General features: G+C 52.5%; 1 protein-coding gene across 1 annotated transcript; it reads right to left on the minus strand.

Moving 5' to 3' along the window:
• Positions 1 to 1,151: 1,151 nt before the first annotated feature.
• On the minus strand, positions 1,152 to 17,225 carry GJA3 (gap junction protein alpha 3). Its single transcript, XM_062195400.1, has 2 exons — positions 17,157 to 17,225; positions 1,152 to 2,494 (listed from the first exon to the last, which is right to left on the minus strand). Exon 2 carries the CDS (start codon positions 2,475 to 2,477, stop codon positions 1,152 to 1,154), a length of 1,326 nt encoding a protein of 441 aa, XP_062051384.1. The 5' UTR covers positions 2,478 to 2,494; positions 17,157 to 17,225.
• Positions 17,226 to 25,896: the final 8,671 nt, after the last annotated feature.

Below are 25,896 nucleotides of genomic sequence, written 5' to 3' on the forward strand. Positions count from 1 at the left end.
ACTGAAAACAGGACGCACAATGAGCACACGGTCTGACACAGGAGTAAAACCCAGACACTTTTATTTACACTTTAGAAAGCAAACAAGCTACCCACAAAGAAAGCCGAGGAAACTTGAAGCATTTCTTTTGCATTTGTTGTTGTTGTTGTTAAAGTGTAGATCATCATTGGTTTCTCTGCATAAATTTTCCTGGCAAGAGTAGCTACCTTTTGATCTCTCATTCAAAAACTTCACAACTTCAAGTATTTGAAATGCACTTAAATCCCCCCTCCCCACTTTTCACATAGATAGTAGTACCTTCTTATAGTAATTTGCTGGCTCATGAAATCGAAAAATTTCTTATTCAAAAAAAAAAAAAAAAGCCCGAACTCGTTGCTGGTGTGTATTAGGATAAATAAGTATTCTGGACTTTTTATTATTATTATTATTATTATTTCTTCCAAAACTGGGGGAGAAAATGGGCACACCGGTACCATTCACATCAAAGCACAAAATATTTAAAAAATAAATACCTAAGGCACACCGGACACACTGTCATGTCAACTCGCGCAGCCGCTTAAAAACCACCCCGAGTGTGCTGCCCGGCCACCTGCCTCCTACCCAGCACCCTCCGCGGCCTCGGCCTCTGCAGGGTGCCTGCTCTTTGTCACCTGTCATGAAGCCTGCAGCCTGATAGCCTGGCCTTCACATGCGATTTCAGAAACTCAAATGACACTCCGTGGCCTCGCTCTCAATCTTTTTTTAGTGCAGTTTGGCCAACAGCCCAAATGAAATTCAACTCTAAGTTAAAAGTATCAAACAGAGATAGAGCTAAGTGCGTCTGCGTCCCCCCGGGGCTGCGCAGAGGCTCCGGAGAGCTCAGGAATGGAGAACCTGATGGCCCCCGGGGCTGGAGGGGCCGCTGACGCCGCCACCCCCCTCCCCAGCTACCTACAGGGGCCGCAGAGCTCCGCGCCCACCGGCGTCGGCGTCACCCCCAGGGGAATTCACAGCGTCAAGAACAGCAAAGCACTAAACCCGGGAGCCCGGTGCCTCCGTCCGCCGGGGACGCCGGGGCGCTCTCACCTTTCGGGCAGTCTACCTGCCGATTCGAACTGGTACTTTGGTGCCTAGAACAAGGTGGTTACAAAGCTGTCTTGGAGAGACCATCCCTAGATGGCCAAGTCACTCGGTCTGGCCCGACCGCCGCTGGCTTTGCTGCACCTGCCCCCGTCCGCCTCGAACAAGGGCGGCGCGTGCATCTCGGCCGCGGTGGTCACGGCCGGCTCCTCCTCGTCCGGCGTCGCCCCCAAGGGCACCTCCTCCGAGCCGCTGCCGCTCGCGTCCCCCAGCAGCAGGGGAGCCGAGCCCCCCGGCCCGGCCTCGGGACGCGGCGGCTGGCTGCTGGCGCTGCTGCCCGCGGGGCTCGGGGCGGCGGCGCTGGACGCGGCCGGCGATGCCTTTCTGGACGACGGCTGCCCCTCGGCCGCTGGCGTGGGGGCCCAGTTCTGCTCGGGCGTGGGCAGGGCCTGGCCCTTGCTGCGCTCCTCGGCCGCGGCCGCCGCGCTCAGGCCCGCGGCGGGCGGCGAGGCCCGCGCCGGTCCTTGCGGGAGCGCGGCGGCGTGCGCGTAGCTGGGCGGGAAGCCGATGGCGACGGGGGGCGGCCCGGGGCGCTCCGCGAGCGGTGGAGGGGGCTCGTCGGCGCCCAGCCTGACCTCGCAGGGGTCCGGGCCCAGGTGGTTGGTCACGCCCTGCTTCAGCTTCTTCCAGCCCAGGTGGTAGATCTCTAGCATGTTGAGCACGAGGGACGCGCAGGCCACGGCCAGCATGAAGATGATGAAGATGGTCTTCTCCGTGGGCCGGGAGATGAAGCAGTCCACGGTGTTGGGGCAGGGCCAGCGGTCGCAGCGGTAGAGCGGCTGCAGCTTAAAGCCGTACAGGAAGTACTGGCCGGCGATGAAGCCCACCTCGAACAGCGTCTTGAAGATGATGTTGAAGACGTAGGTCCGCAGCAGCGCGCCCGCGATGCGCACCTTGCCGCGGTCGTCCCGCACCGGGGCAGCGGGCTTGTCCTGCGTGCCCGGCGAGCCCAGGGGCTCCTGGTGGCCGGCGGGCACGCAGACCTCCGCGGCGCCGTGGTGCGGGTTGTCCCTTCTCAGCTGCTCCTCCTCCCTCTCTTTCTTCTTCTCTTCCATGCGCACGATGTGCAGCACGTGGCCCAGGTAGATGAGGGTGGGCGTGGACACGAAGATAATCTGCAGCGCCCAGAAGCGGATGTGCGAGATGGGGAAGGCGCGGTCGTAGCACACGTTCTCGCAACCGGGCTGCTGGGTGTTGCAGGTGAAGTCGGACTGCTCATCACCCCACACCTCCTCGGCCGCGGCGCCCAGCACCAGGATGCGGAAGATGAACAGCACCGTCAGCCAGACCTTGCCGATGACCGTAGAGTGCTCCTGCGCGTTCTCGAGTAGTCTCCCCAGAAAGCTCCAGTCGCCCATTGCTCCAGATTCCTAACCTGCGAGGGAACACACTGTGGTTAACACGCAAGGGCGGCCTGCGGTGGGGACAGTGCTTTGCCGTGGGCAGGCCGGCTCAGGACCCTGCATGCGGCCCTGTGTGTTCACGCTCAGCCAGCCCTCCCATCCCGTGGACCGCGGATCCAAAAGGGTTCTGTGGGAAACTGACAAACAAAAACTCCATCCCTACTGAACACGCACAGACGGGCTGCTTGTCACTGTCCCCTAACAACAGGATTCGGGTGCTTGTCATTTCCGGTGTACATTCTGAGTCGGATGCTTTAAGGTACACAGGAGGCAAGTGTCTAGGTTCTGAAACTACCAATGGATGCCAGGGTTGACTGCACCAGTATCAAAGCGGGACCTTCTCCATGTCACCAACAGAATGGGACTAGAATGGATACATCTTGCTGTGCGATTCAATGTCAATTCACATCCAACCTAAAATCCCACCCATCACCTATCAGGTGCCCTCACAAAAGCCCAAATGGAACACCCGGACAAAGCCGCATGGGTGGTGGATGTGGGCATGGTGGAATCGAAGAGGTGCTGGGGGCCCAAGGTGGTGCCCTGGGTGACCAAGGCTCCAGCCAGGCACACTGGGGCCTGCTAAGGCTGGTTAACCTACACAGTTCAGCAAAGGAACAGGCTGCAGGGCTTTGCCCTGCTAGGGCCCAGCTGGGTTGGAGTGCCCGAGGGCACTGGGCTCAAAGAGGATGCCTGGTGTGGGCAGGGCCCAGGCTGCAGGCCAGACACTGGGAACAGGAGCTGGAAGGTGTTATGATATTGTTACCACCACTCTCTGCAGCCTGGAAAGCTGTCTAAGCTGTGAGAGTATGGCCAGATCTTCAGTGGAACCAACTGTGAATTAAAAAATTTTTTTTGAAATACGGTTTTTTTATGAATGAGTTGCAAGGCAAATAAAACCAAACAACACTTGTTAGAAAATCTAAAGAAGCAGATAAAATGTTAACCCTCTTTTAGAATAAAACTGCAACTTTCGCTTTGGTCATTTGAGATCTGTAGAGAAAGCTTACTATTCACGTATCTTACCTGGCTCCTTGTCCCATGCTGCGATTGGCATCCTTCCGCGTGTTCTTAGAAGGTGAGACGTTATACTTTAGGAATGTAATGACTGGACGTGAAACAGCCCACTCCTCTTGGTGAAGGAAGTCAGGGAACCCTTCTAGGTTGCCTCCTGCTTCTCCAAGCTTATTTATTCATACTTATTAGAGGGAGCACTTCCAACCACTAGTTCTCTCCCTAAATGCACAAATAGCCAGATCTGGACCAGGCCAAAGTCAGGAACCAGGAACTCCATCTGAGTCTCCCACACGAGGGCAGAGACTCGAGTACTTGCGCCTCTATGGTGCATTCACAGGAAACTGGATGTGGGAGTCGATCCCAGGCACTCCAATATGAGATGCAGGGATCCCACATAGCAGCTTAACCCACAGCACCACGATGCCCACTCCCATCAGTTCTGACTCTTCACTGGGCTTGGTGTGAGCACTCATCTCCACCCTCCGACTACCACCAAGGTCCCCCAATGGCATCTCTGCCCTGAGACCACCTCCACTCCCTGAAGTCTGCAGGAGATCTAACACACCGCACAGGACAAAACCCGCGCACGGCAGGCAAGGTCCATCAGTGTTGGTCCCAGCACTGGGCACATGGAGCTGCTTCCATCCTTCAAGCTACCTCTATGCCTTTGCCCATGCTGCTTCTCCAACCTAAAACTCGCCATGCAATCCAGGGTTTGTCCTGTCCACCTCTCATTGTCTCTGCATTACCCTCAAGGACAGCCCACTCAGGCCTAACGAGTGCCCTGGGCTCTCTCTTGCTCCTCACCATGGCCTGGGACCTCTCTGTTCCAGGAGGTTCCCTCCATCCTCCCACAGGTGACCTCTCCCCTGGCTGTCCCAGGACATGCATGGCATGTGGTCTGGAGACCACCTGGCTGCTGCAGCCTCTCCCCCTGCTCCATGGTCCAGGGGCCAGGAGGGTTTCTACCCCTCACAAGGCCAGCTGCACCCAGCACAGAGAGCAAGGGGAATTTTCTACTTGTCACAAAAGGACTGTACTGTTGGCATTTCCCTGGAGATTCAGGGAGGCAAAATATTCTGGGGCCGGCGCTGTGGCATAATGGGCTAAGCCTCTACCTGTGGGTGCCAGCATCCCAAATGGGCGCCAGTTCAAGTCCCAGATCCTCTTCTTCTGATCCAGCTCTCTGCTGTGGCCTGGGAAAGCAGTACAAGATGGATGGCCCAAGTCCTTGGGCCCCAGCACCCATGTGGGAGACCCGGAAGAAGCTCCTGGCTCCTGGCTCCTGGCTTTGGATCAGTACAACTCTGGCTGTTGCAGCCACCTGGGCAGTGAACCAGAGAATGGAAGACCTTTCTCTCCCTGTCTCTGCTTCTCTTTGTAGCTCTGCTTCTAAAATAAATAAATATTTTAAAAAATATATTCTGCAGTGCTTGGGGAGACCCCACAGTGAAGAATTGTCTCCCCGAAATGCCCACTGTGCACCTGCTGAGAACCATCACTTATTCAGCTAGTAAAGTCACTGGACGGGGACATGGGCATTGCCTGCAGCCTCTTTCGGCTCCTCTGTGCCAGCCTGGCTCTCTCCAGACACTTTAGGACCAAGAGCTCAAAATACTCAAATATTCGACCTTGAACATGCACTCTGATCTCTGAGTGAAACCTATGGGAATGCCGCCATGCTGCCACCCAGAGGCTTTGCCTGTGCTCTGGCAATGGCCACAGCTCGCCAAGTCCCAGAGGTGGGACCACCAGGAGTGTGTCCACAATGGACACACACTTTGCAAGGTAAGGCACTGTGGGTGAGGTATTTACGGAAAGAAGGCCAACAGCATGTGTAAGATGTATACATGGAACCATTACCTTTGACTTTGAATTCCACCAGGACATCACACTAAGGAAGCAATGCAAGGTTCGGATGAATGGATGCACGTGGTTTACTGTAAAGTTACAAGTGACAGGAATGTCCACTGAAGGCTGATGGCTGACCAGTCACAGTGGGGCCAGCTGTCCACAGCTGACGTGGCAGTTTGGCCAGCCCAGCTCCACGGTCACCTCTTCCTGCTGGCCTGCCCTGCTGTGACAGGGCAGGGACATGCTTGCTGCCCCCGCCCCTCTCCCCCCGGGCTGGAGGTGACATGAAGGGCAGTTTGGTCCAGTGAGGTCTAAGAAGTCTGCTGGGGCCACAGTTTGGATGTGTGTCCAGAGTTCACTTGTCGAGAACTCCATCCTCAAATTCACTCGTGAATTGAGTTAGGCCACTGGGCGTTAGTTCGGGTCAGGTGAGATGGTTAGTGGTGTTACCAGGAGAGCGGGAGACCTGAGATGACACTCTGGCTCTGTCTTGCCGTGTCCTCCACCAAGTGGCGATGCAGCAGGAGGGCTCTCCCCCCTCCCCCCTAGATGCTCTCAGACTTCCACACCTCTAGAAGCCCGAGTTGAACAGGCTTCTGTTTTTGTAAGTTACTCAGTCTCTGGTATTTTGTTATGTGCCAGAAAAGTGAGCAAGGCAGCTAGGGAACTTCTGGGAAGCTTTGGTCTTCTAAGAGAAGGGCAGATGCTACTTGTGCTGTCCTTTCCTGCTTCTTTCCATCCTGAGTCCAGATGTGATGACTGACATTGGGCAGCCTCTTTGCAGATGTGAGTCAGTATGCATGAGAGAATGGTCAACAAATTCCTAAGCCATCTGCTTTGATGTTGTGGAGCTGCTGAGTTAACCCCATCAGCTACCTCCAGACTTCCTATGTGAGGGGCGGGGGAACCTGTTGTTCACTTGAGCGTTTCTGTCTCAGACAAAATAATTGCTAACGGATACACTACCTTACATTCTTTACAGAATAAGGCCAGGCATGCATGAAAAGCCACAGTGCTTTCAGATCTACTAAAATATAAAGTGGCCATTAAATATGATTTTAAGAACATCAGTGAAATAGGCTATAGTGATAAAGGACAAAAGTGTGATACCAGGTGCTGTACACACACCGACCCCCCCACATGGAGGAAGGAGAGATGCCATTGAAATGCTAGCAGTGGTGTTCCTGAGAACAGGGCACTTACAGCTCTTGGTCTCTCTCTGTGGCCGATTCACAAAGAACACTTTCACAGGGACATACACAGGTGCAGGGAAAACCAGGCTTTGCAGACAGGCTTCAGTGCTGTCTGCGGTTTCAGGCACCCACTGGGGAAGCTGGGACACGTTCCCTGTGGGCCAGGGAGACCGAGACGGCGGTATCACTTTGCAGTCACGTCCCATGGCCACATCAGCAGGTGCGAACCATACTGGGCACAGTGACACTCTGCTAGGAGGGGTTAGTACCGAGAACGGGCACTGAGGGACTCCAGAATCCACCGGGGCTGCCATGGAGCGGGACGAGCACACAGGGCCGAGTGAAGGAATGCCCGGTGCTCATCGGGGACTGGGAGAGCTCAGGGCAGGCCTCCCTGACGTTATGAGGAACACGTGGTCTACGACAGAATGCCACACGCGTTTTAGAGGCAGTCACACACTGCACCGCAATGTTCCCATGACAGGCTGCAGGTGCAACACTGGTCCCCTAGGAGGAGGACATTGCCTAGTGACGTTAGTTGGAAGATCTCCCCCTCTGTCTGTCTCTTCCTTTCTCTCTGTAACTCTGCCTTTCAAATAAATCTTTTTTTAAAAAAGGAAGCTACATAATAGACATGAGGGCATGTCAAAAAGCTTGTGGAAAAATGGAATCAAAAGAAAAGTTTAATTTGGTGCAAAAAATTTCGACATCCATGCATAGATTTTTATAACAAGTATTTCCCATGAATTTTTTGAACATATGCATGACTTTCAGAAATGTTTTACACTCCATAAACTTTATAAGTCACACACACACACATAGGGAGAAACAGAGAGAGAGAGAGAGAGAGAGAGAGGAACTCCATGTAGGTCTCCCACAAAAACCTAGGACCCAAGCCCTTGGGCCATCTTCCACTGCTTTCCCAGGTGCATTAGCAGGAAGCTGGATTGGAAGTGGAGCAGCTGGTCCTGGAACTGGCACTCTGATAGGAGATGTGGGCATCTCAAGTAGTGGCTTGGCCTCTGGGTCACAATGCCTGCCCCTAAATGTACCTTTCAATTCCATTTCCCATGAACTCTGGGAAGTGCCCTCGCTTGTATGCACAGGGATTCCAGAGCAAAGGTTATTAATATTAACACAGGTAGCCAGGGCAGGCTTTGTGCAGAGTAGGATAGGCGCTGGGATTAGCTGTGGCTTTGGAAAGGAGAGAGAAATCCCCATGGAGAGGGGAGCAGGGGTTTCGGGTGAGAACGCAGTCACTTCGGCAGGCTGCTTTGGGAGCGGCAGAAGCAGGCTTTGGCCACGCTTGGCACACAGCAGACATTTGCGGTCCAGGTGAACCAGCCAGCTGAGAAACAGTTTTGAGAGGGGAGAGGTGTGAGGGCGCATGGAAGCAGAGGGGCCCAGGGGCAGTGTGGCAGCTCGGGGGTGAGTGTTGAAGGCCATGGGCTGGGTGGCAGGGACAGAAAGGGACCAGACACTGCAGGCAAAGACTGAGCAGGATGTGGGGTCTTAACCATAAGCTGCCAGCTCTAGGCTGGCCCCCCTGGGAAATGCTGGGGCTGTGCTGGGATGAGACTGGGAGCGAAGGCGGAGGCTCTGGTTTCAGGGCGGTGGGTCTGTGTTGGAAGTCATGGCTGGAGGTCCTGGCGAGCAGCTGGGGTGGGGGGTGGGGGGACACCAGAGGCCGGGAGGGGTCTGCAGCCGCAGCTTCTCCCCTCCCAGAAGCTGACAAAGTGCACAAGCGACAGAAGAACAGCAATGCAGGGAGACGGCCCGTGACTCCTGCGTGTGCCTCGGGGAGGGTCTGACAGCCACGTGGGGGAAGGGACTGAAATGGAGCCAAGTCCCCACAGCCCCGCAACCGCCTCGGGTTAAAGCTGGACAAGTCACAAGGTTAGGCTTTTATTAGCTTCTTGGAATTTGTGCTCTGAAAAGTTATTTGTTCCACTTCTTATTACATTTCACTTTTTGTCAGCATCCTTTTCCTCTCAGTAGCATGGCAAAGTTAGTTTAGAACTTTCTACCTTTGGGGCGGGCATTGTGGTGCAGTGGGTAAAGCCACCGCCTGCGGTGCCAGCATCCCGTAAGGGCGCTCGTTCAAGTCCCGGCTGCTCCATTTCCAACCTAGCTCCCTGCCAATGGCGTGGGAAAGCAGCAGAGGATGGTCCAAGTGCTTGGGCCCCTGCACCCATGTTGGGGACCAGGAAGGAGTTCTAGGCTCCTGGTTTCAGCCTGGCCCAGACCTGGCTGTTAAAGCCATTTGGGAAATGAACCAGCAGGTAGAAGATCTCTCTACGTCTCTCCCTCTCTCTGTAACTCTGCCTTTCAAATAAATAAATAGCTCGGGACCTACCCTAAGGGACATGGCCAGTGAACTCCTGCAGCTTCTAAAGACAATGTGGGGTTGGCAGGTGTGCAGCGACCTGGGAGGGGCTTGGCAGTGAAAAGCAACCCACACACACCCGGGGAGCCCCCTTGCACATCTGCCACCACCAGAGAGGTCTTCGAAGCAGGAGTGACTGACAGCTCAACACTCCCTCAGGCTCCCTGGAGTGAAGACAAGGCCTCTGGGCTCTTCCAGGGAACAGGGAGAGGCCATTTGCGGGGTGAACAGAGGTACACTTGTTTTGATGGACCTAGAACGGTAAGGATAGAATCACACACAGGTGGAAGAAGGCTCAGGGCGTGGAGGCCACGGAGTTCTCAGGACAGGACTCCGGGCAGCAGAGAGTGGGGCCAGGCCTGGGGGGAGGAGGCAGGCTGGGGAGGGAGGTGAGAGGGCAGGCGTGGGAGGAAAGGCTCTTGGAAGTGTTGACAAGGCTCTTGCCAGTGAGGTCAAAAGGGAGGTCACACTGGGGGCGGGGGGCAGGCCTCAGGCCCGTGAGAAGAAGAGAGTCTGATGAGCAGAGAGGATGAGCGACGCCAGGTTCCACCTGCACCTCGTTCCCCCAACCCCTAGCCGGGCTCCACATCCACGGTGAAGATGCAGCCATTCGGGTGAGGCCATATGAGGCCGCCCATGCCAGGGCTCTCCCAGGCCGAGGACTCCACACTGAACCACAGAACTCCGGCCGGGGGCGGCTGGCCCTGGCCTAGCGGAAGACGTGAACCAAGCAAAGTCAGGGTTCTCAGACGCACCACGTGCTCTCTGGGGCAGGGAGCCAGAGGCAGAGGCCGGAGGCGGATGGGAGCGTGTGGATGCGGGCACGAAGCAGGCAAGGGCTCGGTGGCAGCGTCCCCACAGGACAGTGAGAGAACAGGGCCCGGCATCTCAGCCAGGCAGGGGAGCCGGGGAGGCAGCCACGGCACACGCGCCGAGCATGTGGGCTCTGACTTCCAGAGTGACGAGACGGCCCTGGGGGCGCCCAGCAGAGCAGCACCGACGGACCTGCATGTTCCCAGGACTGCCGAGGTGCTGCGTTCAGAACCTTCTAGCGGGAAACGGTGGGCAGGCACAGAGCATCCCGTGAGCGGCCCTGCTGCATGGCATGCAACGGTGAGGGACAGCTGAGCCTGCACCAGGCTGGAGGCGGGGCCTGTGGGATGCGCTGGGCTGGGGTGGGGAGGGCCGAGGAGGGGCCCAGGAGGATGCTGGAGCTCGGGACCAAACTGAAGCAGTGGGACTGCCTTTTACTGCAAGGGGAGACCGGAGGAGGGGCAGGGCGATCATGAGGACTGCTAGGGCTTTTCTAAACGTTCGTGGACAGAGGCTGGCATGGAGACGCAGTGGGTTAAGCCACCACTTGTGACACAGGTGTTCCCGACTGGAGTGCCAATTCTCATCCTAGCTCTTCTGCTTCTGATCCGGCTTCCTGCTAATGCACCTGGGAAAGCAGCAGCCGATGACCCACTTCCCTGGGCCTCTGACACCCTGTGGGAGACCCAGATGGAGTTCCTGGCTCCTGGCTTCAGCCTAGCCCAGACCGAGTCATTGTGGCCATTTGTGGAGTGAACCAGCGGATAAAAGCTCGCTCTCTCTCTCTCTCTCTCTCTCCCTCCCTCTCTCGTCTTTCCCTGTATATCTCTCTCTTGCCTTTCAAGTAAATAAACAGATCTTTTAACAAGCAAGTTTGTAGGAAAGTGGGGTTAAAAAATAAGGTTGTTTTGGTGCAAAAATAATTTGGAAATTCATCCTTTTTTTTTTATAATGCACACTTTCTGCGAATTTTTTGAAGACCCCCCCACGTGCATGGATTGCAACATATTTTGCCCCCAAAATAAGCTTATTGTTTATTCCATTTCCCCACAAACCAGATGCCAGCTGCAGTTACGACTACAAGGGAATCAGCACCCCAAACAGTGTGTGGTTCATTCCCCAAATGGCAGCAGCAGCCAGAGCTAAGGCAGGCTGAAGCCAGGGGCCGACAATGGGTACAGGAATCCAACTACCTGGGCCATCTTCTGCTGCTTTCCCAGCCGCACTAGCAGGAAGCTGGATTGGAAGTGGAGTAGTGGAGACTTAAACCAGCGCTCAGATATGGGATGCCAGTGTCGAATGGTGGCTTAGCCCACTGTGCCCCACCACTATTTCCTGGAACACTGTGAGAAGGATTGTGATAGCCACGTGTGGGCTCAGCCAGGAGGAGTTCTATGTCCAATTAGCAACGTTTGCTAATGGGGGCAGTGGTGGCTGAGATGCTAATTTTTGTCATTGCTGATCTGCCACATATCAAAAAGACATTGTGGCCTGAAAGAGTCACAGATTTTGGTACAATGAAACATAGGCTTATTAGTTAACTCTTTAGTTAGTGGAGAGACGGTTTTTCCATCACCTTCTTTCATCCTTTGCCTGCCTATTTCAATCTTTCACTTTTAAGACAGGACAGTGGGCCTCTATGCCTATGGCTGCTACATCCACAATGCAACCAACCTGGGACAGAAAATATTCTCATAGAAATCTGCATACGTGTTGAGGATGCACAGAATTGGTTCTTGTCCTTCCTCCCCAAACAAGACAGCATAACAATTAATACCGAGCAGTCAAACTATTTCCATTTCAAGTTTCAGACTTATTCAAAATTATTCATGGCATTTTCTTATGGTTTGGAAACTGTATGGTACTTGTAGTTAGAGTCTTATGTTTTGCTCTAAACATTGCTTATTTGAGGCTTTTTGAATATTAACATTGCTAGAAGTTTTTCTTTAATTCTTAAAGAATCAAATTTGGTATGCTTTATAAAGAATCATGGTTTAGTTTGTTATTTTTTTCCAATGTCTTAACGATGAATTTTACATTCATTATATATAGAAAAAAACCTACAAAATATACCTGTGGGTCTTTTCAATAAATAATGCCAACTTTAGTGTTTACACATATTACTATAAAAGGACATATACAACTTAAGGGCATTTTGTCTGAGTGTAACATTAGGAATTGTACGGTTCCAGGAGTTCTCAGTTCTAATTTAAAAGTGCATGGATTCTACTAGTTAACTTTTCAGTATTCTCCAGCTTTGTCAGGAAAGATGACCCTCATCCAGAACCAACTGTTATAAATCACGAAATTTGTAATTTTTTATTACTAGTTCTAAAGCACTGATAGGATTATCGATTTTTAATTTTAAGGAAAAAAAAAAAACTCCAGAAACACAAGACTGTTTGTAAACTGTATTCGTAACCTGCCCACACACATTACTTGTGAAATAAGCATGAGCAGAAAGCACTAGTAACAATTCCTGCCACCTACGTGCTCTTATTATCAGCAGCCTATTTCCCCTTTCATGTGGGGGTTCAGCCATTTATGAGGACCTGGAGAGTCACCTGCCCCCAGTCTTTATGTGACGAAGGTAAGCCTGGGACATACTTTTCATGTCGCATCAAAGAGAAGAGCTCACCAGTGTTTTTCTCTTTTGGCCTCTCGTGTGACTTAAAAGCTTCCACTTGACACTGAGGGAAACAGCTGCGCCAACGGAGAGCAAGCATCTTCAGAATCAAGGATGGTCAAGTTAGAAAACACACCTGACGCGGTGCTTCCGGAAACTATTGAATAAAATGAACACGCCCCCAGGCCTGAGTGAAGTCCCCATTTCCCCAGGCACGCTGCGACATTACGTGGGGACATTAGCAGGTGGTCTTCCTGCAGCTCCACGGACGGAAGACACGCAGGCAGGTGCTCCAGGGCCCTCCACGGCCAGCCGGCTGGGGGTCCCCGGCTCCACTGCCTGGAGCCTAGTCCCCTAGCGTCCCCTGCCAGCTGTCAAATGACAGCATTAAATTTGCAAAGGAATCCGCCAGGATTGCTGAAGCGCCACACTCACATGTCAGACGTGGGGGTGATGTGTTCGTTCAGCACACTCGGTGTTCTTACTTCAACCTGAGTGCTGAGTTTCTAACTGAATGACGGGGAAAGAAACAGTCATGACTCTTCCAGGAAGATGGCCCTGATGAGGCCCCTACTTTCCGAGGGGACTTGGGACAAGGGCTGCTTATCCAGTGGAGACAATTACAGGGGTGCCTTAGCACAGCCGAGACCTGCGCAGGCTCGCTCACATCGACCCAACACGAGTCAGGCTTTCTGAAGATGGGTTGGGTGTTGACCTCATAAACAGAGGATGGCCAGTTAAAAGGTGATTTTCTTACACAAAGCCAAGCGACATCCTTCAGGAAGCTCACTCATTATCCAGGGAGAAGTGAAATCATAGCATTTCAAAGCTGGGAGAACCTCAGAAGTGGTCTGGTTTATCCTCCTAGACCATGAAATGGAGCGCCAGAGAGGGTTTCAAGGCTTCCTCACGCTGCACAGCCCACGGTGCTGGAGCTGCCCAGAAAGCCCGGGCCTTGGCGTCCCGGTCCACCTCCCCTTCCCATTTCCAGTGGGTTTAGGCACTGGTAGACAGCACTGATTGTGACGGCCGCCTCTTGCTCTGTGAGGCGCTCTCACACGCTGTATGCAGCAAGTGCGCGATTTTTTCATCATGGGTGTCTTCTGGGAACTTTCTTTCTTTTTTCTTTTTCTTTTTTGACAGGCAGAGTGGACAGTGAGAGAGAGAGACAGAGAGAAAGGTCTTCCTTTGCCGTTGGTTCACCCTCCAATGGCCGCCGCGGCTGGTGTGCTGTGGCCGGCGCACTGCGCTGATCCGAGGCCAGGAGCCAGGTGCTTCTCCTGGTCTTCCATGGGGTGCAGGGCCCAAGGACTTGGGCCATCTTCCACTGCCTTCCCGGGCCATAGCAGAGAGCTAGACTGGAAGAGGGGCAACTGGGACAGAATCCGGTGTGCCGGCACCGCAAGGCGGAGGATTAGCCTATTGAGCCGCGGCGCCAGCCCTTCTGGGAACTTTCTAAACACTTCTGAATGCATGACTTTCAAAATGTTTTGCACCAAAATAAACTTATCTTTTAATCTCATTTTCCAAAAACTTTTTGAAGTCCCATTGTATGCTGAGACACATGGGTTGGAGCACCTTTTAAGCTTTTACTCTTTCTTTTCAGTCCAAAGTGTCCAAAGGGAACATTTTTATCTTTCATAAAAATTGCTCAGATGGGCCTGCACTGTGGTGTAGCCGGTAAAACTGCTGTCTGCAGTGCTGGCATCCCACCAGGGCACTGGTTCGAGTCCTGGATGCTCCACTTCCAATTCAACTCTCTGCTATGGCCTGGGAAAGCAGTAGAAAATGGCCCAAGTCCTTGGGCCCCTGCACCCACATGGGAGACCTGAAGAGGCTCCTGGCTTCGCATCAGTCCAGCTCCAGCCATTGTGGCCATTTGGGGAGTGAACCAGCAGATGGAAGACCTCTCTCTCTTACTGCCCCTGCATCTTTGCAGCTCTGCCTTTCAAATAAATAAATAAATTTTTAAAAATATTTTCTGGCCAGCGCTGTGGCTCAATAGGCTAATCCTCTGCCTTGGCACCGGCACCCCGGATTCTAGTCCTGGTCAGGGCGCCGGATTTGTCCCGGTTGCCCCTCTTCCAGGCCAGCTCTCTGCTGTGGCCCGGGAGTGTAGTGGAGGATGGCCCAGGTCCTTGGGCCCTGCACCTGCATGGGAGACCAGGAGAAGCACCTGGCTCCTGCCTTCGGATCAGCACGATGCGCCGGCTGCAGTGGCCATTGGAGGATGAACCAACGGCAAAAAGGAAGACCTTTCTCTCTGTCTCTCTCTCTCCCACTGTCCACTCTGCCTGTCAAAAAAAATATTTTCTACGTTTTGCAGAAATCATCATTTCTACTGCAAAAATGTAATCTCACTTTTCCTATCTTGATCTCCATGGAGGAGTGTATAACTGGACATCTCGTCTACATTCCAGAATAATAGATTCATTTTGAAGCTAGCAGGAAATGGGATTTCATGGATAAATGAGCCATGCTTTATTAAGATAATCAGGTGGGCTGAAGGAAAAAAAAAGGAGTGATTTTTAGAATGAGTTTCATGGGTTTGTTCACAGTAAATCTGAAGCAAACCATGAATTCTTCAAATTAGAGAAGACAAAATGTGAGAGCCCAGAAAAGTTTGTGGAGGCGGGGAGGAGACATAAAATCAAACAAGCAGGAGAGGACCAAGCTCGCTCCCACAAGGAAGGATCCCGCCCCTTTAAGAAGGGAAGTGGAGGTTAAATTGCATTATTAGGTGGTGCTTGCCCTGAAATCACAGCACCTGTCACCTGATGGACCGAACTGTGTGCTGGTGAGGCCGCACGTGCTGGGTTTTCCACCATCTCCGGCTCAGCAAACACAGCTCAGAGCCCGGTTAGGCTGTGGCACTCTGCTGTGCACTGGAGGCACCACAGCAGCCACACTGGGTCCTCAGCTCCAGGAGGTTCAGCTGCAGTCTCAGGGGGAGGCGGACTTGTGAGGAAGGGAGCAATTGAAACAGAGTGATAGCAGTGAGACTGCGGGGAACTTGCAATAGTCCGAGGGAAAGTGGAATTCAAAATATTTTAATACACTTTTGTGTTGGTGCAAAACCCGTGAAGTCCATGTAGGCTTTTTCCATAACGTGCATTTTCATGAACTTTCTGAAGTCCCCTGGTAGCCAGGAGCCAGCAGAGCAGGGGCCCAGATCAAGCCTGGGAAATCATTTGCTCTGGTCCTGGTCCTCAAGCTCAATACATTTTCTAGTTGATAATTTTGTGCAGTCCGGGAATGATGTTATAAATATCCAAACGGCCCTTGGCAGAAAAAAAGGCTCCCCAGCCTGGCTACAGGGAGGAAGGAAGACTGACTGTTCTCCACCCAGCAAGCAACTGAGTCTGGCTGAGTCTCTTCACCTCCATCTCGGTCGGGCAAATCGCGTCTCCTCCAGGCCTCTGCTTTCCATATCAATATCTTAGCTCATTACAAACCCGACTTCATCATTCACGTATGTGCATAAGCATATGTAACGGCTGATGTCTCATCCTAACAACATGTACATCCTACTTATTGTGTGCTAGGTCCATGTTCAGATAAGGGCAGTCTTTACAGGACGGCTGTGGCAAGTGCACAAACCTACTTAAAAATCGAATGTAAAACTAGACATAACGACTAAGGAAACAGAACACAAGGATTAAAAAAATGGAAGTAAGAAGGAAATTGTGTCCAAAATTGTTTTCTCATTGGCAAACAACGAACATTTGTTAGCTGCCAGTATTTTAGGAGTTTTCAGCCAGTTCGCACGTCCTAGATCGCACTCATAGCACGTTCTCATTTGCTAGCGGTACGGTTTTGTGAATTACTCCACACTGTACACGTGCACGGCCCTTGGCCCGCGCTTATCTCAAAGGGAACCGAACTGGTGAGCCAGTAGACTTTGTGCCAAATTAGCTGATGTTTACCTGGCACACGAGGACATTTGGAAAATAAACACACACCCTCCCCCCTTTCCTCTTTAATCTCTAACGTTTGCTTTGTGGTACGTCTCTCTGCCCACGCAGCGACCCGCGTGAAATGATGGCGCGCATCCTCAGCACCCCCGTTCTGAACTCGTGGGTATCAGGGCCACGGGCCAGTCACTTCTCACCGAGGAGGCGAGATCTGTCGCTCGACTGGCGCGGCCGCGGCAGAGCGCACACAGCCGGTTACCGCCCGCTCCCTAGCGCGGCGCCGGCTCCTCCAAGAACTCCAGTTAGAGTTTTTCCACTCGTGTCAATTCTATACACTTACACACACCATCACGGCATACAGGCCAACAAACAAGAGCGTGGAATTAAGCTTAAAGTACTGCCGGAAAATAAAAACCCAAAACTTAAAGTTTCTTAAAAGAATGTGGGCGAATCCATCTCCTTTGCACGCAATCCCAGTGCAGGTGCAGCGCGCGGCTGCCCGGTCCGCTCCAGAGTGTTCAGCTACACTACAGTCCTTAAGACTGAAGTGCTGGAGCAGCCCCGGGCGCGGACACCCCCAGGAAAATCGCTGCCAGGCAGACTTGAGCCCTCCATCCAGGCGAACGGGCTCTCCGCCGAGAGCACAGAAGGAAGGGCAAGAATCCTGAACTTGCCCGGCGGCCCCGCTGTCTGGCCCTGCGGCTCCCACAGCCTTGCCCAGAACCCCGAAGGAATTGCTAGGATCTGCGACCCGCACACGTGCGCGCTCTCGCCTTCGGGCTCCTGGTGCCCCGCCCGGCGCCGGTCTCCCTGGCGCCCCAGCCCGCTTACCCCGCTCTGCCGCGGCGGCGACCCGGGCGCGCTCCTCCCCGAGCAGGGCTCCAGGCCGCTCTGAAAAGGAGAATTCTTTTTACACGTGCGGTGCAACTTCACGCGTGCGCCCCGCGCCTGGGCCCGGCCTCCCAGCCCCGGCCGCCATCCCCGCCGCCCCAGTGCACGCTGCGCTCGGGGGCGCCGCAGCCCCGGCCGCCGCGCCACGCCCCCGCCGCCCTGCGACCCAGTCCCAGGCCTCCCGGGGGGCGGTGCCAGGGCCAGCGCGCCCCCATTCCGCGCTCGCCGCGCCACGCACCTGCGTCCCCACCTGCGCTCGGCGGCATCCCCACCCCGTACCTGCACATGCATCTGCACCTGCACCTGCGCCTGCACCTGCACCCTTAGTCCGCACGCGTCCACATACCCTGCACTCGCAGCCGCACCTCGCACTCCTACCCACTTCCCCACTGCGCACCCACACCTGCACCCCGCACTTCGCACCCTCGCTGGTCTACGGGTTCGGCCACTAGGGTGTGGAGACGGGGGGGGGGGGGGACCTCCTCCCAGCCGCTCCACACCCTTCGGAGCCGTTCCCACCGCCTCGGGTGGGAAGAGCTGAGAGCCCGGGCTCCTGGCTGTCCTGCCTCGGGAGACCCCCTCCGCGTGTAGGTGCGCCCTCCGGCCCCTCTCGCGCGCCTTAGACCCCGGCATCGCGCGCCTCTAGTAGGGGCGCGTGGACGTCCGGGCTCCTGGGTCTGCAGCGTGCGGCAGCTTGGGGGACGCCGGCCCTGGACCTGGATGGCCGGGTCGGGCCAAGGCCAGGGCAGCCGAGCGGGGTGCCCCGGCCAGCCAGAGAGGGCCCAGCGGAGGAGCCCTCACAGCGCGGTGCTGTGGCGGCGCGGCGCCCGGCGAGAGGCTGCTATAAATAGCGGCCCCCGGCCTGCTTCCCGTCAGACACACTTAATTTGGCCGGCAGTCATACGGATTCTTACTTTTTTTTTTTTTTTTAAAGGATGTGTTCCAGTGCCTTTGGGACTTGGCCCGGCTTGCGGTGGTGGGGAGGTGTCCCCCTCCTCGAGTCGCTGTTCCGGGGGAGATGCGGGGTGCCGCACCAGATGAAGTAAATGAGCTGCCCCACAGAAACCCGTCGCTGTTTGCTATTGTCCCCACTCAATTCAGGCAGGACACAGGAGCCCTCTGTCTCCCAGCGCCTGGCACGGTTTACTAGACATGAATGAACGTCGAGGATCGTTCTGAAAGCTGAAAGCCGTTCAAAACTTCCCTTTAGAATGATGGATTAATTGCATGGATGAGGCAGACTTGGAGCCTCTGGGTGCCTGAATGTTAGAGCTTAGATCCACTCTGATTGGCAATCAGCTCGCCCAAAGAAGTTACTTGTCCTGTGGAGATCTGAGTTCAAGGTCATTCTCAGCAGAAAGGAAACCAAGTTTGTGAAGGCCTTGGGAGGTGTGTGTAGGCGAGAGGTAGCAGTTGTGCAGACTTAACTTGTCTTTAATTGAGAAATTTACCCTAAAAGGTCTTCAAATACTTAAATTTTTTCTTCATTTCTTATTCTCTCTGAGAGCACAGAAACAGTTTCTATTTATTTTTTCTTGATCACAAAAGCATTAAAAGTTCTTTCTTTCTTTTAAAAAAAAAAAAAGATTTATTTAGCCGGCGCCGCGGCTCACTAGGCTAATCCTCCGCCTTGCGGCGCCGGCACACAGGGTTCTAGTCCCAGTCGGGGCACCGATCCTGTCCCGGTTGCCCCTCTTCCAGGCCAGCTCTCTGCTGTGGCCAGGGAGTGCAGTGGAGGATGGCCCAAGTGCTTGGGCCCTGCACCCCATGGGAGACCAGGAGAAGCACCTGGCTCCTGCCATCGGATCAGCGCGGTGCGCCGGCCGCAGCGCGCCTACCGCAGCGGCCATTGGAGGGTGAACCAACGGCAAAAGGAAGACCTTTCTCTCTGTCTCTCTCTCACTGTCCACTCTGCTTGTCAAAAAAAAAAAATAAATAAAATAAAATAAAAGATTTATTTATTTATTTGAAAGAGCTACAGGGAAGCAGAGGCGGGAGGGGGTGTGTGTGTGTGTTGGTCTTCCATCCACTAGTTCACTCCCCAAATAGCTCCAACGGCTGGAGCTGGGCCAATCTGAAGCCAGGAGCTTCTTCCAGGTCTCCCACAAGGGTGCAGGGACCCAAGGATTTGGGCCATCTTCTACTGCTTTCCCAGGCCATACAAGAGAGCAGGATCAGAAATGAAGCAGCCGAGACTCGAACTAGTGCCCATATGGCATGTCGGTACTGCAGGCAGTGGCTTTACCCACCACACCACAGCACCAGCCCCTAAAAGTTCTTAATACTTGTGGTCTTTGCCAAAAACTATTATTGAAACTCCAAGGGTTAAAAAAAAATGGAATTAGAATTTTGTGATGACTTAAAACTGTTCATGAAAAATACAGATTGAGGTGTAGGCATTTGCCCAGTGGTTAAAACGCTGGCACCTCACATCCAAGTGCCTGGGTGCAAGCTCTGGCTCCAAGGCCACCTTCCTGCTAATGCACACCCTGGGAGACAGCGGTGATGGTTCCGGTGGTTGGCTTCCTTCTACCTGCATGAGAGACCTGGACTGAGTTCTCAGCTCTCCGCCCAGGGCTCCTGTGTGCATGTGGGGAGTGAACCAGTGGATGGGAGTGCTTGCTTGCATGCCTCCTCTCAACTATATTTGATAACCCAAATGAATATTTGATTTATGGCCATGTTATTCATAATAATCAAAAAGTGGAAACAATTCACCTATCTCTGATGAATGGATAGATAAAACCAAATGTGCATACACTGGAATATTGTTTAGCCTTAAAAAGGAAGGAAATTCTGATTCATGCTACACCATGGATGAACCTTGAGAACATATGCTAAGAAAAAAAAAGCCAGTCATAAAAGTTACAAATAGGGGCCGGCGCTGTGGCTTAGCAGGTAAAGCTACCGCCTGCAGTGCCGGCATCCCATATGGACTCCGGTTCAAGACCCGGCTGCTCCACTTCCCATCCAGTTCTCTGCTGTGGCCTGGGAAAGCAGTGGAGGATGGCCCAGGTCCTTGGGCCCCTGCACCTGCGTGGGAGATCTGGAAGAAACTCCTGGCTTCAGATCGGCACAGCTCCGGCTGTTGTGGCCAATTGGGAGTGAAGCAGCAGATGGAACTTTCTCTCTCTCTCTCTCTGCCTCTGCCTCTCTGTAACATAGCCTTTCAAATAAAATAAATAAATAAATCTTTTAAGAAAGTTACAAATAATGTATGTCATTCCACTTACAGGAGGTATCCAGAGTAGGCAAATTGGTGGGAAGAGAGGAAAGTGTTGCATGCCGGGGGCTGGGAGAGGAGAGCAGGGGAGTTAATGTAAGTGGGACAGGGTTTCTGTTTAGGAAGATGAGGCGTTCTGGAGATAGGTGGTGACGGCTGCATGACAGCGTGGCTGTACGCAGTGCCACAGAACTGCACACTCACACATGGCTAGAATGCAAGGTGGGCATTCGGGACAGTGGGCAGCTAGCCTGCTCCTGCATTGGGATCCCAGCTCTACCTCAAAGAGGTGGGCAGTAGAACAGCTGTTGCAGAGCCTCAGAAAGGCATGAGCAAGAGCGGGACGCAGACAGGGTGGTTCTCGGGCACAGGTGCAGCTGGACAGAGGGCTGACTTCGGATGTGCTTGGCACAGGAGGATATCCATGGTTGACAGCAATTAATTGAGGATTTCCAAATAGCCAGGCGAGAGGATTTTGGGCTGCTCACGTGGTATATTGTAGTGCTTGGCTCAAGTCCCAGCTTTTCTGCTTTGGCTCCAGTTTCCTGCCAATGTGGACCTTGGGAGGCAGCAAAGATGGCTCAAGTACTTGAGGCCAGTCCCCCGATGTGGGAGCCCCAGGGTGAATTGCCCAGCTCCTGGTCAACCTGGCCCAACCTAGCTATTGTGAGCATTTGGGGGAGTGGACGAGTGGATTGGAGATCTTTCTCTCTCTGTGTGATTCAAGTAAAATGAAAATAAAGAAATATACTTTTTAAACAATATGGCTAAAATGGTAAATTTTAGGTTAGACATATTTAACTAAAATAAAATAATGTAAAATGATATTGTGTAAAAACTAACTAGTAAAACTGAGAAGCTATTCCTTTACACTTGTAGTGTCTTATATTTTCCAGATAGGCTACTAAGATGTTAATCATATGGTTTTTTTTTTCTTTTGGACAGGCAGAGTGGACAGTGAGAGAGAGAGACAGAGAGAAAGGTCTTCCTTTGCCGTTGGTTCACCCTCCAATGGCCACCGCAGCCGGCGCGCTGCGGCCGGTGCACCGCGCTGATCCGAAGGCAGGAGCCAGGTGCTTTTCCTGGTCTCCCATGGGGTGCAGGGCCCAAGCACTTGGGCCATCCTCCACTGCACTCCCGGGCCACAGCAGAAAGCTGGCCTGGAAGAGGGGCAACCGGGACAGAATCCGGCACCCTGACCGGGACTAGAACCTGGTGTACCGGCGCCGCAAGGCGGAGGATTAGCCTATTGAGCCACGGTGCCGGCCAATCATATGGTTTAATTTTTATTTTATTTATTTATGTTTTTAAAGAAGAAAGAGCAGGTTTATTTATTTATTTTTTAAAATGATTTATTTACTTGAAAGTCAGAGTTACACACACACACACACACACAGAGAGGGGTCTTCCATCCACTGGCTCACTCTCCAGATGGCCACAATGGCCGGAGCTGCGCTGATCCGAAACCAGGAGCCAGGAGCTACTTCCAGGTCTCCCACGCAGGTGCAAGGGCTGATGGACTTGAGCCATCTTTTACTGCTTTCCCAGGCCACAGCAGAGAGCGAGATCAGAAATGAGATCGAACCGGTGGCCATATGGGATTCCAGCACTGCAGGCGGGGGCTTTATCCACTACACCACAGCACCGGCCCCGGTTTAATTTTTAATTGTAAAGGTTGGTGGCTTCTCATCAAGAAAAATGGTTTAGGATAATTTCAGGGAGAAATACATGTTTATATATGCAAAAATCAGAGTTGAATTCTTAGCTGATGGAGTCACATTTCCATGTTCTGGTAACATTTGTAGCAGAGAAAGTCACATGGAAAAGGGCTGCCTGTGGTCGCTCCTGGCTTGGAGCCAGGAGCCTGGGCACCCAGGTCTGCAGTCTCCGGGCTGGCTACCAGCCTCTGAGATGTGCTTGTCTCGGTCTCCCTCTGGTGGCCACAAGAGGAGTTGCCTCCCAGGGCCAGATGGAAGGAGAAGGACTCTTGTTGCTTGGTATACACTTAACGGGAGTTCCACACATGGGTGCTGACTGCTTATGTCCTGTCTCAATGCGGCAATGCAGAGTAAACACTGCAACCTTATGTGTGACATGCTAGAGCAGGATTTAATGGTGGTTTTCTTTAAGCACCAAAGTTTCCCAACAGGGCAGCTGAAGTCCCTCCAACTGCTTCTGATAGGACCATACACGTCCCCTCACATGTTGTTAAGACACGCGATCCGTGTGTGGTGGAGGCGAGCAAAGTGGCAGGCTTTGTTTCTGTAGGAGCCTGCCTTTGTGTAGCCGCCTGCTGAATTTTGTGACCATTCCATCGTAACTCCTTGACTTAGCGACATGTTCCCGTTTACAAACTGCCCCAGCTGGATTGCGTGAGAGTCACGTCCAAGCATCCAGGGTCACCTATTGCAATCCCTCCCTGGAGCAGCATTTCCCAAGCACCTTAGGGGCAGTCCCCGTCAGAGCCAGTTGTATCAGTGACCAGGGAGCCTGCCCCACTGGTCCCTAGTCCTGGAGAGCTACTGGGGAAGTAGCAGTGTCTGTATTGACTGAACGCCACTGCTGCTGGCACTTTACTGTTCCTTGAATAGTTCTTTTGCAAATGTTTCACGTTTAATGCACACAATTGTATGTGTTTGGGGGCACAGTGTGACATTTCACTATACCCATAGCGTGTAATGATCAGATCAGGGAAGATCCACCACCTTAGACGGGTATCATTTCCATGTGTTGAGAACATTCAAAATCCTCCCTCTCCTGGCTATTTGGAAAGCCTCAGTTAACTGTTGTCAGCCAAGGATGTCCTCCTGTACTAAGCAGGTTAGAAGTCACCCCTGCTGCCTGCCGTGCCTGTGGGCCTCCCTGTCTGCCTCCTGCTCTTCCTCACATCTTTCTGAGGCTCTGGGAACCACTGTGCTACTCTCCACCTCTTTGAGTGGACTTTAGAGTTTGCACACAGAAAGAATCTTCAAAAAGTTCATGGAAATGCATCTTGTGTAAAAACTATGTATGATTTTCAAGGTTTTTCTTTTTGCACCAACAGAAATTCATCTTTTAACTGACTTTCCCATGAACTCTTTTAAATACTCCTGTAAACGTGTACATCTATGGAATGTGTCGTTCTGTGTCTCATTTATTTCACTTAGCATCATGTTCTCCAGTTCCAGCCACGGTGCTGTAAAAGACACAATCTCATTCTTCCTTCTTTATGGCTGAGTGGTATTCCGTTGTGTCTACACACCACACTCTCTCCACTCCAGTGGAACCTGGAACTCTGCAATCCAGGTTCCAGTCATCTTCTCCTGGAAACCTGGCTTGAGTTCGTGTCGTGGCTTTTGTGACTGGTGCAGCGGTGACTCAGAGTGCAGATGTTTCTCTGGGGCCCAGTTTTCATTTCCTTTGAAGGCACAGCCACCAGGAGGATTGCTGGGATGTGGTGCTTCTCTCTCTAGTTCGGGAGGGGTCTCCATCCCGCTGTCCATAGCAGCCATGCTGGTTGACAGTGCTGCCAGCACTCCAGCCTTTGTTGTCATTCGTGTTTCTGATAGCAGCCGTTCTGATGAGGTGGGATGATGTCTCGCTATGATTTGCGGTTCCTTGATGATTAGTGATGCTGAGCATCTGTTCACACACTCACTGTGCATCACGTCTTGAGATCTGTCTACTCAGGTCATTCATCCATTTCTTAATTAGACTCTTCTTCTGTTGATTTCTTTTTGAGTTCCTTTTAGATCCTGGAGACTAATTCCTTGCTGGATGAATAGTTTGCAAATATCCACACACACACACACACACACACACCCCATTCTGTTGGCTTTCTCTTTGCTCTGTTGATTGTTGCCTTTGCTGTGCAGAAGCTGTTCAGTTTAATGTGATCTCATTTCCCATTTTTTGCATCTTTTTAATTTCTTTATTTGAAAAGCAGAGCTACAGAAAAAGAGAGGCAGAGGCAGAGAGAGAAATCTTCCATCTGCTGGTTCACTCCCCAAATAGACTCAATGGCTGGAGCTGCGCTGATCCAAAGCCTGGAGCCAGGAGCTTTTACCAGTCTCACATGGATAGAGGTGCCCGAGGACTCGGGCCATCTTCCCCTGCTTTCCCAGGCTATTAGCAGGGAGCTGGATCAGAAATGGAGCAGCTGGGACTTGAACTGGTGCTGATATGGGATGCTGGCACTGAAAGCGCGGGTTAGCTACAGCACGGGCCCCCATTTTTTGCTTTTTTCTGCCTGTGCTTTTGGGATCATATCCACAAAATCATTGCCATGCCGATGTCCTGAAACTCTATTTTTAAAAAAGATTTATTTATTTATTTGAAAGTTAGAGTTACACAGAGAGAGGAGAGGCAGAGAGAGAAAGGTCTTCCATCCCATGGTTCCCTACCCAGATAGCTGCAACAGCCAAAGCTGCGCCGATCCGAAGCCAAGAGCCAGGAGCTTCTTCCGGGTCTCCCACATGGGTGCAGGGGCCCAAGGACTTGGGCCATCCTTCACTGTTTTCCCAGGCCATAGCAGAGAGCTGGATAGGAAGAGGAGCAGCCGGGACTAGAACCTGTGCCCATATGGGATGCCGGCACTTCAGGCCAGGGGGTTAACCCACTGCGCCACAGTGCCGGCCCCCTGAAACTCTTATATTTTCTTCTAGTAGTTTCATCATTTGGGAATGTTACATTCAAGTCTTGATTCAATTTTGAGTTGATTTTTGTATATGGTGAGATACAGGGTTGCTTCTTTCTTGTGCATTTAGACGTCCAGTTTTCCCAGCACTATTAATTGAAGCAAATTTTCTTTCTACAACATGTGCTCTTGCTGCCTTTGTGAAAAATCAGCTGGCTTTAAATATGAGGATTTATTGCTGGGTTCTCCATCCTGTCTTATCGGTCTGTGTTTTTAGTTTTCTGCCAGAACCATGCTGTTTTGGTTGCTATAGTTCTGTAATATGTATTTGTAAAATTTTTAATATGTTTATCTGAAGCAGCAGGGAGAGAGAGAATCCCCATCTGTTGGTTTATTCTGAAATGTCCCCCGTGGGAGGGACTGTGCCAGGGCAGAACCGGGGAGTGAGGATCTCCATCCAGGCCCCGGTATTTGAGCCGTCACTGCTGCCTCCCAGGGTCTGCATTAGCAGGAAGCTGGAGTCAGGAGAAAGAGACTGAACCCAGGTGCTCTGCTCTGGGGTGTGGGTTACCTTAACTGAGGCCGGATGTCTAACCCCACAGAGGACTTTGAAGTCAGGTCTTGTGATCTAGCTTTTTGTCTGTCTGTTTGGTCAGGATTACTTTGGTTAGTCAAGGTCATATGTGGTTCCGTACAGGTTGTTGGAGTGTCTTTTCTCTATGTATGTGAGAACGTCACTGGTACTTTGATAGGAGTTGCATTGAATCTGTAGATCGCGTAGGGTTCTATCTTGGAGGATTTCTTGGGAAAGAGCCCAGATCTTAGCAATTCACCACATAAGG

The sequence above is a fragment of the Lepus europaeus genome, chromosome 6 (genome assembly GCF_033115175.1).
Source record: "Lepus europaeus isolate LE1 chromosome 6, mLepTim1.pri, whole genome shotgun sequence".
NCBI lineage: Eukaryota > Metazoa > Chordata > Mammalia > Lagomorpha > Leporidae > Lepus > Lepus europaeus.